This window comes from Trichomonas vaginalis, chromosome IV (assembly GCF_026262505.1).
Source record: "Trichomonas vaginalis G3 chromosome IV, whole genome shotgun sequence".
Lineage (NCBI taxonomy): Eukaryota > Parabasalia > Trichomonadida > Trichomonadidae > Trichomonas > Trichomonas vaginalis.
In genome coordinates, this window is record NC_067206.1 from 35,525,619 (window position 1) to 35,540,664 (window position 15,046).

Below are 15,046 nucleotides of genomic sequence, written 5' to 3' on the forward strand. Positions count from 1 at the left end.
CAGCCTTTACGTGAGTTTCTTGCACAACTGAAAGAAGAAGGTAGTCAGCCACAACTTATAGACTTTCATTATGAATTTAATGAAAAATGAAGATGGAACACATGACTGGTCATTTGTTATATATTCACCATTCATGAAGTCGCTAAAAAGAAAGAAAATCCATTACGTATAAGATTTCAAATCTCTGAAACCAAGTGATGATTTCAAAAAATGTTTTCAATTATGATGCAATGCTTCCGAGGAAAAATGAATTTTCAAAGATTGTAACACCTGGCATTTGGGATAGAAAGCAAGCTATATTATATTCAAACTTAAGTAAGGGAGTTGAAAATGAGTTCATTGGTCATACAAGAACTTCACCACTTCCTAACCTCTAAATACTATAAATTAACTGCTTCAATCGTGAGTTTTGGATAGACATGTTCTCCACTCATGACCATAACTGCCCAGTGTTCTTACCTCCAGACCATAAGGACTGTCTCTACATTGAAGCACAACTCTTAAACTCTACCATCGCAGTAAATTGTAAAATCTATCGCTAGCTTTATTTTTATCACGAATGACCTCATTGCTGACAAAATAAATGACCTCATTCATGACCTCATTCATGACCTCATTCATGACCTCATTGCTGACCTCATTCATGACCTCATTCATGACCTCATTCATGACCTCATTGCTGACAAAAATAAATGACCTCAGAACTTCAACTTACGAATAAAGCTTGTTTTAGTCGTTATTGAGAAGTTAAACTTTCAGCAAAGCAAGGACTAGAAGACTTACATAAGTCAAATCCAATCTCTTGACATCATGAAGTGCTTTGTAAAGTTTCATTAAACTGAACTCAGAGTCTTTGTCATATGTTCTCAACAGGTATGTGAATGTTCTTATCTTCATTGTAATAGCATTGTATAGCTTCAGGAAACATTTCATTAGCTGTTAAAGCAAGAACGTCTTGTTTTACACCTTTACAACGTGCATGAAATGCAACTTCATTTAAATCATTCGTGAGTAAGTCTATGTAAGTCTTCTTTCCACAAAATATTGACTTGTATGCTAAACTTTGTTTTCCAGGTGTTTATTTCTGCGAAGTCAGAATGGAACTGACTAATGTTTTACAATAAGTTCTCTATCGTATCTCTTCTGAAATTCCTGAGCTAACAGTGGGATGTCTTCATTGAAAATATGCATGCTATCACAGTCCTGGTAAAATATTTGAAGACCCATATCCTCAGCAGTAAGAGATACTTCACACATTATTCTCTCGACATAGACAGAATGTTAACACCAAGTGGACAGAAGTTAAAGTGTCTGCAAATGCTTTTCGTTAGCTTGAAAATAGTTTTATCTGAACCATCCAAACCTTCGAACTTCACTATATGGTTGTAGTTTCTGATGGCATATCTTATAGCATCTTTGTCATCTACTATGGTTATTTTTGACTCAATAGGAGATAGAATAGTTTTGCCATAAATACTGTTCAGAATGAGCTTTATATTTTCTTGCAAAGGATTTCCTTCTTTCTTATACTTTAACCTTAACTCAAACAACTTCTTTACTTCATCTCTTATTCTAATATCTTGTTTCTCATCGTAGTAGTATCCTTGCAACACTTCACATTTTGACACCTTGATATTTTATAAGGTGTAATGTTATATTGGTCAATATACATTAAACAGCAAGTGTTTGAACTCTGGGAACGTTAAGTTCTGGATTTAGTTCAGGGTCACAAACTATTAAAGGAAAGTGTCTATGTATTCCAATCTCTGTTATCTTAATGAGAAACAAAGAAGCCAGACATAAACTTTTCACCAATGGGTTCTTTTGGTCGTCATCGAATAAATTGTTTCATGAGATACTCTGTGCTTAACATCTCATTCCTTCAATACTTTTGGAATTCTTCTAAAGTATAAAGTCTTGCTATAGCGGATGGATATAATGAACAGCGTTGAAGTCAGCAATGAGTTTTCTTTTCGCTCTTTTGTTTCATGTTATCTGACAACATACATCTTCCACCTTTGAATGCATCTCGAAATAAATTCTCTTGGTTATTTGAGAGGTCATAAAGATTTCCATTCGGGAAGTATACTCTGTTCTCAAAATTTGTTAGCAATTGAACAAATACTAACGTAGTCATAAACGTTTAAATCAAATTCTTTTAATATGTCATTGCGGACTTAACAAAACCTTCTCTTAAAATTCTTACATCTTGTTTGCAATAAAATGAGCTATATTTTTCTAAATCGAAGTGGTTTTCATCTATTCTGCAACCTTTGATGGAATCTATGTTTTTCATAAATGTATCTGCATCCTGGATAAACTTACATGCTTCAGAAATGACACCAGTTCTGTTGTCATTTGCTAACAAAGTACTGCTGTAGTAGTTATATGGAAATACTTCTTTCGGTCCTGTTTGTAAGTTAAACATAGCAGGAAATAGTTTAAGCTTCTTATTTATAATACTGTAAGAGTCTTAATAATTGCCCGTCCTTTATATAAACCAGTTATTTGCATTGTTCGTGAACCTTTAATGATGGGAGTTCCTTTCACTTCTGTCATGTGTCTTAAGATGAAGTTTATATCATAGCTGAGGTTATGGAAATATAGGGTGTCCAAAGGTGCGTTTAGCACAGCGCTCTATATGAGACTATTAAAGGAGATATATGCTGATTATAAATATATAATAAAAAATATGAATATATGTATATGATGAGTATGTTGTATTTTGGCGCCATGCCGGTATATAAAATGAATTTTGAGACAAGAGGCGGTTTCGCGGGAAATTTTGGCGGGATTTTTTTCATTTTTTTAATGAATCATAAAGAAAACATCCTCGCTCTTGCAAAAAAATGCAAAGACTGTAAAAAAATCTACGAGACATTGGTAAAATGCTTCGGTATGGATGCTCCTAGCTATTCCACTGTAACGTATCATGTTAGGATGTATCACTTCATGAACAAAAAGGCGCCCATCATAAAAATTGACAAAAAATCGCCGGATCAAAGAAAAATCAAAGCAATTCTTCAAGTGCTAGATGAAGACCCAAGAGCATCACTCAGAAGGATAGAGGAGATGACAAAGATACCACGTACAACAGTCAGTTATTATCTGCACAATTATTTGAACTACAAACTAGCGTATACACGTTGGGTTCCGCACAACCTTAATTCAGTTCAAAAAAATCTAGAGTCCAATCTTCGAAAGAGCTCCTCTCTATATTGGGTGCGTATCAATCCAAGAAGTTTCGCTTTTTAGTAACAGGGGACGAGTCTTGGTTTCAATATGCAACAGAAGCCAAAATCATGTGGATCCCGAAGGATGAAAATCCGCAAACATTCCCGAAGAAAAAAATTGACACACCAATGATGATGTTGTCGGTTTTTTGGGGCGTGAATGGCATCATCGCAATTGATATTCTTCAAAAACCTAATACGATGAATGCTCAGTATCTAATTGACAATGTTCTTACTCAAATTATCAATTCTGATGAGTTTGAGAAATCCAAACAACAAAAACAAAAGTTTGCAATTCATTTTGATAATTCAAGAGTTCACAAAAGTCATAAGGTAATGAATTACTTGGTGGAAAACAATGTCAAAGTTGTTCCAAACCCAATTTATTCACCTGATATTGCACCCTCTGACTTTTATTTATTCGGCACGCTAAAAAAGAGAGCTGAAGGACGCGAATTCGCGAGTCCAGATGATCTTGAAAATTTTGTAAGAGAGCAATTTGAGCAATTTTCTCATGATGATTTAAAGCGTGTCTTTCAAGCCTGGATCGATCGCTGCGAACGCGTGATTGAATCCAATGGTGATTATATTTAAATAAACTTTATATATATGTAACTTGTTTATTTCTATTCGCAGTATTCAGGTTTGTGCTAAACACACCTTTGGACACCCTATATATTAAACTCTTGTCAGGAAGTCGCTCCAAAAATTCTGTTGCACAGTTTTGACCCCATATGCTTTCACTCACTGAACCATCTTCACTGTCGTAACAGATGTTAAAAGCTTTATGAAAGCCGTCTGTGCTACACTCAAAGTCAGCAAAGAAAACATGCTCAGGAATGAACTTACATTTAGCTTTATTTACTTCTTTTGACTCTGCTTTCTTCTTCAGTTGTACACAATACTTTGGAGCATATGTCAAATCTTTAAATGGTGCAAGGTTCTGTTTATATAAGTCAGTCGTATATGTGAAAAGTTCTCCATAAGAAATAGGTTCGAAATATTTGCACTCCCACAATGTTTTCATAACATCCCATAGCGGTGTAGTTCTATCCATGCGAACTACATATTTATCTTCTCTCTTTGTATAAATCTTCATCTGTTTCTCAATGTTCATTCCACCACACTCCTTCAAGATTTCTATATAGTTGCGAATGAAATATGTTGTCATTGGAAGTCTTTCATTTAGCATGTAGTGGTCTTCAACAAGAAGTAAGTCAATAGTTCGAACAGTTTCACATTCTTTTGGTATATATCTCTTTATTTCATTATGTCTTGAGTCATTGAAATAACCAATGGTAATATTAAATGCTATACCAGTTGCGTCAAAAATTTCTTGTACTTTACTTTGAGGAAAGTCTCTAACACGAATGACTTCTCTCATGTGGTCAATAGTTTCTTCATTTACTCCAGCCTGAATGCAAGCATAAACGAAGCAGTTATCTTCTGTCATAAGTGTTGCAGTTCTTTTGTTCAGTTCATTGAAGATTTGGTAGCGTTCAAGATATATAGGTAATGTGCAAAGATACTTCCAGAACTGACCGCTTCTCTTCTTATAAAACTTCTTTTCACCATTATCTTTCCAAAAGCTTTCTATAAGTGCTGGGTTTCCTGTTTGCTTAAGAGCTTCCAAAATGGCTTTCTGGTCATTTGTCAGTGTGCTTTCATCTCTATATGGTCTCTTTTTTGGTTTGCCTTTCTTTACATCTGACATCGTTAAGCCTTCATATTCTGTTAAATCATACATCTTTTATTTCAGTAAGATTCTTTATGTTTGTCAAGAAGAAGTCATAGTGCATTTCAACAATACCTGCAGCATTTGCTTCTATCTCTGATATAAAGTTCTCCTTCAAGAGCTGATGTAGTAACGTTCCAATATTATTGAGGTTTAACGTAGAACATTCATACTTTCCACCAAGTTTATAACATACCATCCATCTTTGTTGGGAGTTTATTTTAATCTTCTCTAAGAGTCTCATGAAAACCTTACCGAAATGTTTGTGTAAGTAGTCTCTGTTTGGTTCATCTAAAGCTTCGATGTTAAAGTCAATGAGTCTATTGCCTGACTTCACATTTCTCTTCCTATTCTCTTCATCTTTCTTTAACCATCTCTCACCTTCTTTTGGTTTGTCGTCAATGGAACGAATGACATCGTTAGCTTTGCGAACTTGTTCTATAGCGCTCTTAAACATCTCTCTTCTCTGTTGTTTCAGTGTGTCGTCTCTTCTTCTTGTTTCACCAACGTTTGCATTTGTTATGTCAAACATTTCTCTTCTTACTTCATGAGGTACTGAACGTCTATGATATAAGTCAATAGCAACGTCATTTAAAGGAAATGCTCTCTTGCATGGACTTCGTCCTCGCCGCGTTGCGGCTTTATGAACTCATGAATTCTATCATAACTTATTGCACCATTATAGTCATTGAGGATGTCAGCGAGTGCTTTTTGTTTGTTGCGTAATGCTTTGCAACATCTATATTAGCTTCTGTAAGAAGTTGTTTTATTTCCGAGTGTTCTAACTTAGACAACTTCCGATACATCTTTAGTAGGAAATAAAAAAATATTTTTTTGAAAAAATTAGATTAGATTTTTTAAGTTATTTTTCAAAATAATTTAATATTTTTATTTTAATGAAACACATGCAAGATTGCAAGTTCTTTTCATTACAATGCTCTCGCTACTGCCATCAAGAATGTTCAATAATGCTTCAAATGTTAATGTTATCTTTAACAAGAAGTTTGTGAAAGAATCTAAGTTTGGTCAGTATGTCAGACCATTAGCTATCGTCATTGACCGCAAACGTTATACTTCACAAGAGTTAGCAGTAGTTTTGAAACAAAAGAGTTTCTTCGTGAATGTCAAAGATACTCATTATACTGTCATAAAGAACTCTAACATTGACTTCTTCAGTATTGCTTTAAATCTTTCCGAACAGAAAGAATATAAGAAGGGTGAAACAAATGTGAAATATAGGGTGTCCAAAGGTGTGTTTAGCACAAACCTGAATACTGCGAATAGAAATAAACAAGTTACATATATATAAAGTTTATTTAAATATAATCACCATTGGATTCAATCACGCGTTCGCAGCGATCGATCCAGGCTTGAAAGACACGCTTTAAATCATCATGAGAAAATTGCTCAAATTGCTCTCTTACAAAATTTCAAGATCATCTGGACTCGCGAATTCGCGTCCTTCAGCTCTCTTTTTTAGCGTGCCGAATAAATAAAAGTCAGAGGGTGCAATATCAGGTGAATAAATTGGGTTTGGAACAACTTTGACATTGTTTTCCACCAAGTAATTCATTACCTTATGACTTTTGTGAACTCTTGAATTATCAAAATGAATTGCAAACTTTTGTTTTTGTTGTTTGGATTTCTCAAACTCATCAGAATTGATAATTTGAGTAAGAACATTGTCAATTAGATACTGAGCATTCATCGTATTAGGTTTTTGAAGAATATCAATTGCGATGATGCCATTCACGCCCCAAAAAACCGACAACATCATCATTGGTGTGTCAATTTTTTTCTTCGGGAATGTTTGCGGATTTTCATCCTTCGGGATCCACATGATTTGGCTTCTGTTGCATATTGAAACCAAGACTCGTCCCTGTTACTAAAAAGCGAAACTTCTTGGATTGATACGCACCCAATATAGAGAGGAGCTCTTTCGAAGATTGGACTCTAGATTTTTTTTGAACTGAATTAAGGTTGTGCGGAACCCAACGTGTATACGCTAGTTTGTAGTTCAAATAATTGTGCAGATAATAACTGACTGTTGTACGTGGTATCTTTGTCATCTCCTCTATCCTTCTGAGTGATGCTCTTGGGTCTTCATCTAGCACTTGAAGAATTGCTTTGATTTTTCTTTGATCCGGCGATTTTTTGTCAATTTTTATGATGGGCGCCTTTTGTTCATGAAGTGATACATCCTAACATGATACGTTACAGTGGAATAGCTAGGAGCATCCATACCGAAGCATTTTACCAATGTCTCGTAGATTTTTTACAGTCTTTGCATTTTTTTGCAAGAGCGAGGATGTTTTCTTTATGATTCATTAAAAAAATGAAAAAAATCCCGCCAAAATTTCCCGAAACCGCCTCTTGTCTCAAAATTCATTTTATATACCGGCATGGCGCCAAAATACAACATACTCATCATATACATATATTCATATTTTTTATTATTATATAATCAGCATATATCTCCTTTAATAGTCTCATATAGAGCGCTGTGCTAAACGCACCTTTGGACACCCTATATTATCCTTCATCTCTGAAGACAATAACGAACAAAGATGTTATACAGAAATTCTTACCAAAGGTTGAAGAAGCTTCTATTGACATTGACGAAGGAAGTGAAATGGTTGAAGAAATAGACCCTGAAGCTATTTAAGCAAAAATATTTTTTTGGTTAGTCTTCATATGGATATTTTACAACAATTCCCCAATGTATAAACTTTTCATACGCTTTTTCATAAGCTTTATATACCTTCAGAAATTTTGCATAATCTTTAGAAGCATTTAGATATTGTTTAAATGCTTTGTATGTCTTCAGAAATTTTGCATAATCTTTTACATGTTGTTCGTTCTCTTCTTCTGTCATAAGTTCCGAATATTCTAAATTCATGTTCTTTCATATGAGATAAAATTTTATAAAATAAAATTAGCTTAGTTTTTTTTATTCTTCCTCTTTGAAGTTATCGAAATATTCTGTTATTTTTTCCTTCAGTAATGGTAAGTCTTCTTTGAATGTAAGTATTGTGCAACCTTTGATGTCATAGTGTGTTTGAGGAAGAGTATTTTTGACAATTTCCTTTATTTGCTCATTCGGTGTCATTGAAATCGGTAAGTTTTCACGATAGAACCAGTTTCTGTCAGATTTATATATTTTAGCTAAGTCATAAAAGCTCTTGTTGTTTCTTCTGACTAAATGCAACATAACCATATCTTTATCTTCTTCATTTTCCATCTCTTCAGTATATATCATATACTTATAACACTTTTCCTTTCCTTTTGGTACCGAACGCGGTATTCTTTTCTGTATGCTTTTGTCTTTGGATTCAATGACTTCATCTTTTGCTTGAAGTTTCATTTCCATCTCTCCACGTTCTGCTTTATATAGTTCATCTAACATCATGAAAATATAACAAGCATAACGAGGTGAAGCCCACATTGCTACAGCATTTACTAAAAGTCTATGAATATAATAACCTTTCAAACCAGGAGCCAAATTCTTGCGATTTTCATACGGAATCTCTTCCCCCGGTTTTCCGAGGGAAGCAATCATATGAGGAAATTCTTCTAAAAGTTCTTTTGTCTGTTGGTTTTCAAACCAATGATATGCTTGCTTTGTAGAACGAAGAGCATTCATTATACTTTGCATTTGGTACATGTCATCTTTGACCGAACGAATGAGGCGAAGTTGTTTGTTATATTGTATGTATTCGTATTCTTCATTTATGGCTTCATGAACGATAGCAGTTGTTGTGTTCTCTAATGTTGACATTTCTGTTCTTACATACAAAATAAAAAAATAAATAAAAATAAAACTAACTTTATTTTTCTGTGTTAAAGAAATGTTAAAAATTCATGGTTACATATGTGAAAAGAAGTCACGAACAAATGGAGGTCATAAGATTTGTCTTGAAAAAATACAAGACTTGATCAAGAGAGGAAGCATCTTGATCAAGAGAGGAAGTACTTTGTTGAAGAGAGGAAGCACCTTGATCAAGAGAGGAAGCATCTTGATGAAGAGAGGAAGCACTTTGTTGAAGAGAGGAAGTACTTTGAAGAAGAGAGGAAGTACTTTGATGAAGAGAGGAAGCATCTTGATGAAGAGAGGAAGCATCTTGATGAAGAGAGGAAGCACTTTGATGAAGAGAGGAAGCATCTTGATGAAGAGAGGAAGCACTTTGATGAAGAGAGGAAGCATCTTGATGAAGAGAGGAAGCACTTTGTTGAAGAGAGGAAGCATCTTGATGAAGAGAGGAAGCACTTTGTTGAAGAGAGGAAGCTGCATCTTGATCAAGAGAGGAAGTACTTTGAAGAAGAGAGGAAGCATCTTGATCAAGAGAGGAAGCATCTTGATGAAGAGAGGAAGCATCTTGATCAAGAGAGGAAGCACCTTGATCAAGAGAGGAAGCACTTTGTTGAAGAGAGGAAGCACCTTGATCAAGAGAGGAAGTACTTTGTTGAAGAGAGGAAGCACCTTGATCAAGAGAGGAAGTACTTTGTTGAAGAGAGGAAGCATCTTGATGAAGAGAGGAAGCATCTTGATGAAGAGAGGAAGCACTTTGTTGAAGAGAGGAAGCACCTTGATCAAGAGAGGAAGTACTTTGTTGAAGAGAGGAAGCACCTTGATCAAGAGAGGAAGTACTTTGAAGAAGAGAGGAAGCACCTTGATCAAGAGAGGAAGCACTTTGTTGAAGAGAGGAAGTACTTTGATGAAGAGAGGAAGCATCTTGATGAAGAGAGGAAGCATCTTGATCAAGAGAGGAAGTACTTTGAAGAAGAGAGGAAGCACTTTGTTGAAGAGAGGAAGTACTTTGATGAAGAGAGGAAGCATCTTGATCAAGAGAGGAAGCATCTTGATGAAGAGAGGAAGCATCTTGATCAAGAGAGGAAGCACCTTGATCAAGAGAGGAAGCACTTTGTTGAAGAGAGGAAGCATCTTGATGAAGAGAGGAAGCATCTTGATCAAGAGAGGAAGCACCTTGATCAAGAGAGGAAGCACTTTGTTGAAGAGAGGAAGTACTTTGAAGAAGAGAGGAAGCATCTTGATCAAGAGAGGAAGCACCTTGATGAAGAGAGGAAGCTGCATGATGGATGCATGATGGAGTGAGGAAGCATCTTGATGAAGAGAGGAAGCATCTTGATGAAGAGAGGAAGCACTTTGTTGAAGAGAGGAAGCATCTTGATGAAGAGAGGAAGCACTTTGTTGAAGAGAGGAAGCACCTTGATCAAGAGAGGAAGTACTTTGTTGAAGAGAGGAAGCACCTTGATCAAGAGAGGAAGTACTTTGAAGAAGAGAGGAAGCACCTTGATCAAGAGAGGAAGCACTTTGTTGAAGAGAGGAAGCACCTTGATCAAGAGAGGAAGCATCTTGATGAAGAGAGGAAGCACTTTGTTGAAGAGAGGAAGTACTTTGAAGAAGAGAGGAAGTACTTTGATGAAGAGAGGAAGCATCTTGATGAAGAGAGGAAGCATCTTGATGAAGAGAGGAAGCACTTTGATGAAGAGAGGAAGCATCTTGATGAAGAGAGGAAGCACTTTGATGAAGAGAGGAAGCATCTTGATGAAGAGAGGAAGCACTTTGTTGAAGAGAGGAAGCATCTTGATGAAGAGAGGAAGCACTTTGTTGAAGAGAGGAAGCTGCATCTTGATCAAGAGAGGAAGTACTTTGAAGAAGAGAGGAAGCATCTTGATCAAGAGAGGAAGCATCTTGATGAAGAGAGGAAGCATCTTGATCAAGAGAGGAAGCACCTTGATCAAGAGAGGAAGCATCTTGATCAAGAGAGGAAGCATCTTGATGAAGAGAGGAAGCATCTTGATCAAGAGAGGAAGCACCTTGATCAAGAGAGGAAGTACTTTGTTGAAGAGAGGAAGCATCTTGATCAAGAGAGGAAGTACTTTGTTGAAGAGAGGAAGCACCTTGATCAAGAGAGGAAGTACTTTGAAGAAGAGAGGAAGCACTTTGTTGAAGAGAGGAAGTACTTTGATCAAGAGAGGAAGCACCTTGATGAAGAGAGGAAGCACTTGATGAAGAGAGGAAGCTGCATGATGGATGCATGATGGAGAGGAAGCATCTTGATGAAGAGAGGAAGCATCTTGATGAAGAGAGGAAGCACTTTGTTGAAGAGAGGAAGCATCTTGATGAAGAGAGGAAGCACTTTGTTGAAGAGAGGAAGCACCTTGATCAAGAGAGGAAGCATCTTGATCAAGAGAGGAAGCATCTTGATCAAGAGAGGAAGCACTTTGTTGAAGAGAGGAAGCACCTTGATCAAGAGAGGAAGTACTTTGTTGAAGAGAGGAAGCACCTTGATCAAGAGAGGAAGTACTTTGAAGAAGAGAGGAAGCATCTTGATGAAGAGAGGAAGCATCTTGATGAAGAGAGGAAGCACTTTGTTGAAGAGAGGAAGCACCTTGATCAAGAGAGGAAGTACTTTTTGAAGAGAGGAAGCACTTGATCAAGAGAGGAAGTACTTTGAAGAAGAGAGGAAGCACCTTGATCAAGAGAGGAAGCACTTTGTTGAAGAGAGGAAGTACTTTGATGAAGAGAGGAAGCATCTTGATGAAGAGAGGAAGCATCTTGATCAAGAGAGGAAGTACTTTGAAGAAGAGAGGAAGCACTTTGTTGAAGAGAGGAAGTACTTTGATGAAGAGAGGAAGCATCTTGATCAAGAGAGGAAGCATCTTGATGAAGAGAGGAAGCATCTTGATCAAGAGAGGAAGCACCTTGATCAAGAGAGGAAGCACTTTGTTGAAGAGAGGAAGCATCTTGATGAAGAGAGGAAGCATCTTGATCAAGAGAGGAAGCACCTTGATCAAGAGAGGAAGCACTTTGTTGAAGAGAGGAAGTACTTTGAAGAAGAGAGGAAGCATCTTGATCAAGAGAGGAAGCACCTTGATGAAGAGAGGAAGCTGCATGATGATGCATGATGGAGTGAGGAAGCATCTTGATGAAGAGAGGAAGCATCTTGATGAAGAGAGGAAGCACTTTGTTGAAGAGAGGAAGCATCTTGATGAAGAGAGGAAGCACTTTGTTGAAGAGAGGAAGCACCTTGATCAAGAGAGGAAGTACTTTGTTGAAGAGAGGAAGCACCTTGATCAAGAGAGGAAGTACTTTGAAGAAGAGAGGAAGCACCTTGATCAAGAGAGGAAGCACTTGTTGAAGAGAGGAAGCACCTTGATCAAGAGAGGAAGCATCTTGATGAAGAGAGGAAGCACTTTGTTGAAGAGAGGAAGTACTTTGAAGAAGAGAGGAAGTACTTTGATGAAGAGAGGAAGCATCTTGATGAAGAGAGGAAGCATCTTGATGAAGAGAGGAAGCACTTTGATGAAGAGAGGAAGCATCTTGATGAAGAGAGGAAGCACTTTGATGAAGAGAGGAAGCATCTTGATGAAGAGAGGAAGCACTTTGTTGAAGAGAGGAAGCATCTTGATGAAGAGAGGAAGCACTTTGTTGAAGAGAGGAAGCTGCATCTTGATCAAGAGAGGAAGTACTTTGAAGAAGAGAGGAAGCATCTTGATCAAGAGAGGAAGCATCTTGATGAAGAGAGGAAGCATCTTGATCAAGAGAGGAAGCACCTTGATCAAGAGAGGAAGCATCTTGATCAAGAGAGGAAGCATCTTGATGAAGAGAGGAAGCATCTTGATCAAGAGAGGAAGCACCTTGATCAAGAGAGGAAGTACTTTGTTGAAGAGAGGAAGCATCTTGATCAAGAGAGGAAGTACTTTGTTGAAGAGAGGAAGCACCTTGATCAAGAGAGGAAGTACTTTGAAGAAGAGAGGAAGCACTTTGTTGAAGAGAGGAAGTACTTTGATCAAGAGAGGAAGCACCTTGATGAAGAGAGGAAGCACCTTGATGAAGAGAGGAAGCTGCATGATGGATGCATGATGGAGTGAGGAAGCATCTTGATGAAGAGAGGAAGCATCTTGATGAAGAGAGGAAGCACTTTGTTGAAGAGAGGAAGCATCTTGATGAAGAGAGGAAGCACTTTGTTGAAGAGAGGAAGCACCTTGATCAAGAGAGGAAGCATCTTGATCAAGAGAGGAAGCATCTTGATCAAGAGAGGAAGCACTTTGTTGAAGAGAGGAAGCACCTTGATCAAGAGAGGAAGTACTTTGTTGAAGAGAGGAAGCACCTTGATCAAGAGAGGAAGTACTTTGAAGAAGAGAGGAAGCACCTTGATCAAGAGAGGAAGCACTTTGTTGAAGAGAGGAAGCACCTTGATCAAGAGAGGAAGCACCTTGATCAAGAGAGGAAGCATCTTGATCAAGAGAGGAAGCATCTTGATGAAGAGAGGAAGCATCTTGATCAAGAGAGGAAGCACCTTGATCAAGAGAGGAAGCATCTTGATCAAGAGAGGAAGCATCTTGATGAAGAGAGGAAGCATCTTGATCAAGAGAGGAAGCACTTGATCAAGAGAGGAAGCACTTGATCAAGAGAGGAAGCATTTGATCAAGAGAGGAAGCATCTTGATGAAGAGAGGAAGCATCTTGATCAAGAGAGGAAGCACCTTGATCAAGAGAGGAAGTACTTTGTTGAAGAGAGGAAGCATCTTGATCAAGAGAGGAAGTACTTTGTTGAAGAGAGGAAGCACCTTGATCAAGAGAGGAAGTACTTTGAAGAAGAGAGGAAGCACTTTGTTGAAGAGAGGAAGTACTTTGATCAAGAGAGGAAGCACCTTGATGAAGAGAGGAAGCTGCATGATGGATGCATGAAGAGGAAGCATCTTGATGAAGAGAGGAAGCATCTTGATGAAGAGAGGAAGCACTTTGTTGAAGAGAGGAAGCATCTTGATGAAGAGAGGAAGCACTTTGTTGAAGAGAGGAAGCACTTGATCAAGAGAGGAAGCATCTTGATCAAGAGAGGAAGCATCTTGATCAAGAGAGGAAGCATCTTGATGAAGAGAGGAAGCACTTTGTTGAAGAGAGGAAGCACCTTGATCAAGAGAGGAAGTACTTTGTTGAAGAGAGGAAGCACCTTGATCAAGAGAGGAAGTACTTTGAAGAAGAGAGGAAGCACCTTGATCAAGAGAGGAAGCACTTTGTTGAAGAGAGGAAGCACCTTGATCAAGAGAGGAAGCATCTTGATCAAGAGAGGAAGCATCTTGATCAAGAGAGGAAGCACCTTGATCAAGAGAGGAAGTACTTTGTTGAAGAGAGGAAGCATCTTGATCAAGAGAGGAAGTACTTTGTTGAAGAGAGGAAGCATCTTGATCAAGAGAGGAAGTACTTTGAAGAAGAGAGGAAGCACTTTGTTGAAGAGAGGAAGTACTTTGATGAAGAGAGGAAGCACCTTGATCAAGAGAGGAAGCATCTTGATCAAGAGAGGAAGCATCTTGATGAAGAGAGGAAGCATCTTGATCAAGAGAGGAAGCACCTTGATCAAGAGAGGAAGCACTTTGTTGAAGAGAGGAAGCATCTTGATGAAGAGAGGAAGCATCTTGATCAAGAGAGGAAGCACCTTGATGAAGAGAGGAAGCTGCATGATGGATGCATGATGGAGTGAGGAAGCATCTTGATGAAGAGAGGAAGCGTAAGAACCGATAACATTTACAAAATATTAAATTTATTTTGTAAATTTTCCAAAAGCCTTAGTACCAATGTAATATAAATGCTCCAAAAATACCATCCCTCCTTCCAAAAGCGTAAGAACCGATAACATTTACAAAATATTAAATTTATTTTGTAAATTTTCCAAAAGCCTTAGTACCAATATAATATAAATGCACTAAAAACCCAACTGCCAATAGCATGTATTCAAAAAATGCAATTCAATACAAATTTGATTGCATTTTTTGAGATGGAAGTGTATCTGAATTCACAATTGTAATCCACGAATACACTTCCATCTCATTGATAAGAGGCTAATGTTTTTCTCATTAATAAGGCGCTGTTGGCCTCTATCCATAGCCGAAGTGATATTAACGTATGTTAACGTACAAAGTAAAAACATGTTTTTTCTTTTTAAAATCATTTAGTAATTAATAATATTTAGCACTCATAGTAAAAACATTAAAATTTATAAGAATCGTTATGAAGAAAAATTGAGAACTTATGATTTTTATTTAAGAAAATGATT

At 37.2% G+C, this 15,046-nt stretch overlaps 5 protein-coding genes and 6 pseudogenes across 11 annotated transcripts, besides 7 other annotated features; 2 read left to right on the forward strand and 9 right to left on the reverse strand.

Moving 5' to 3' along the window:
- Window positions 1-8,746: part of a mobile genetic element that runs on past the window's edge.
- On the reverse strand, window positions 2,159-2,559 carry TVAGG3_0227100 (annotated as a pseudogene). The gene has a single exon. A coding segment is annotated over exon 1 (401 nt).
- Window positions 2,605-2,632: a terminal%2Cinverted (terminal inverted repeat of Mariner transposon ID:TVAGG3_0227110).
- Window positions 2,605-3,907: a mobile genetic element.
- TVAGG3_0227120 lies at window positions 2,701-3,827 on the forward strand (annotated as a pseudogene). Its single transcript has one exon. A coding segment is annotated over exon 1 (1,127 nt).
- Window positions 3,880-3,907: a terminal%2Cinverted (terminal inverted repeat of Mariner transposon ID:TVAGG3_0227110).
- Window positions 3,913-4,980, reverse strand: TVAGG3_0227130 (organellar and viral DNA polymerase type B; the record flags this gene model as incomplete). The annotated part of the gene is made up of 1 exon (XM_051227209.1): window positions 3,913-4,980. A coding segment is annotated over one exon (1,068 nt), but the record flags the coding sequence as incomplete, so codon positions are not given.
- Window positions 5,136-5,774, reverse strand: TVAGG3_0227140 (annotated as a pseudogene). The gene has a single exon. A coding segment is annotated over exon 1 (639 nt).
- On the forward strand, window positions 5,865-6,204 carry TVAGG3_0227150 (annotated as a pseudogene). The gene has a single exon. A coding segment is annotated over exon 1 (340 nt).
- Window positions 6,205-6,232: a terminal%2Cinverted (terminal inverted repeat of Mariner transposon ID:TVAGG3_0227160).
- Window positions 6,205-7,498: a mobile genetic element.
- TVAGG3_0227170 lies at window positions 6,285-7,405 on the reverse strand (annotated as a pseudogene). The gene has a single exon. A coding segment is annotated over exon 1 (1,121 nt).
- Window positions 7,471-7,498: a terminal%2Cinverted (terminal inverted repeat of Mariner transposon ID:TVAGG3_0227160).
- Window positions 7,919-8,746, reverse strand: TVAGG3_0227180 (KilA, N-terminal/APSES-type HTH, DNA-binding family; the record flags this gene model as incomplete). The annotated part of the gene is made up of 1 exon (XM_051227210.1): window positions 7,919-8,746. The coding sequence occupies one exon, from the start codon at window positions 8,744-8,746 to the stop codon at window positions 7,919-7,921; it is 828 nt and encodes a 275-aa protein (XP_051112196.1).
- A 123-nt stretch (window positions 8,747-8,869) lies between these two features.
- On the reverse strand, window positions 8,870-9,931 carry TVAGG3_0227190 (SLEI family protein family; the record flags this gene model as incomplete). The annotated part of the gene is made up of 1 exon (XM_051227211.1): window positions 8,870-9,931. The coding sequence occupies one exon, from the start codon at window positions 9,929-9,931 to the stop codon at window positions 8,870-8,872; it is 1,062 nt and encodes a 353-aa protein (XP_051112197.1).
- Window positions 9,932-10,020: 89 nt separating this feature from the next.
- On the reverse strand, window positions 10,021-11,886 carry TVAGG3_0227200 (SLEI family protein family; the record flags this gene model as incomplete). Its single annotated transcript, XM_001313286.2, has 1 exon — window positions 10,021-11,886. The coding sequence occupies one exon, from the start codon at window positions 11,884-11,886 to the stop codon at window positions 10,021-10,023; it is 1,866 nt and encodes a 621-aa protein (XP_001313287.2).
- Window positions 11,887-12,108: 222 nt separating this feature from the next.
- TVAGG3_0227210 lies at window positions 12,109-13,355 on the reverse strand (annotated as a pseudogene). Its single transcript has one exon. A coding segment is annotated over exon 1 (1,247 nt).
- Window positions 13,356-13,630: 275 nt separating this feature from the next.
- Window positions 13,631-14,452, reverse strand: TVAGG3_0227220 (SLEI family protein family; the record flags this gene model as incomplete). Its single annotated transcript, XM_001313289.2, has 1 exon — window positions 13,631-14,452. One exon carries the CDS (start codon window positions 14,450-14,452, stop codon window positions 13,631-13,633), a length of 822 nt encoding a protein of 273 aa, XP_001313290.2.
- Between the last annotated feature and the right edge of the window lie 594 nt (window positions 14,453-15,046).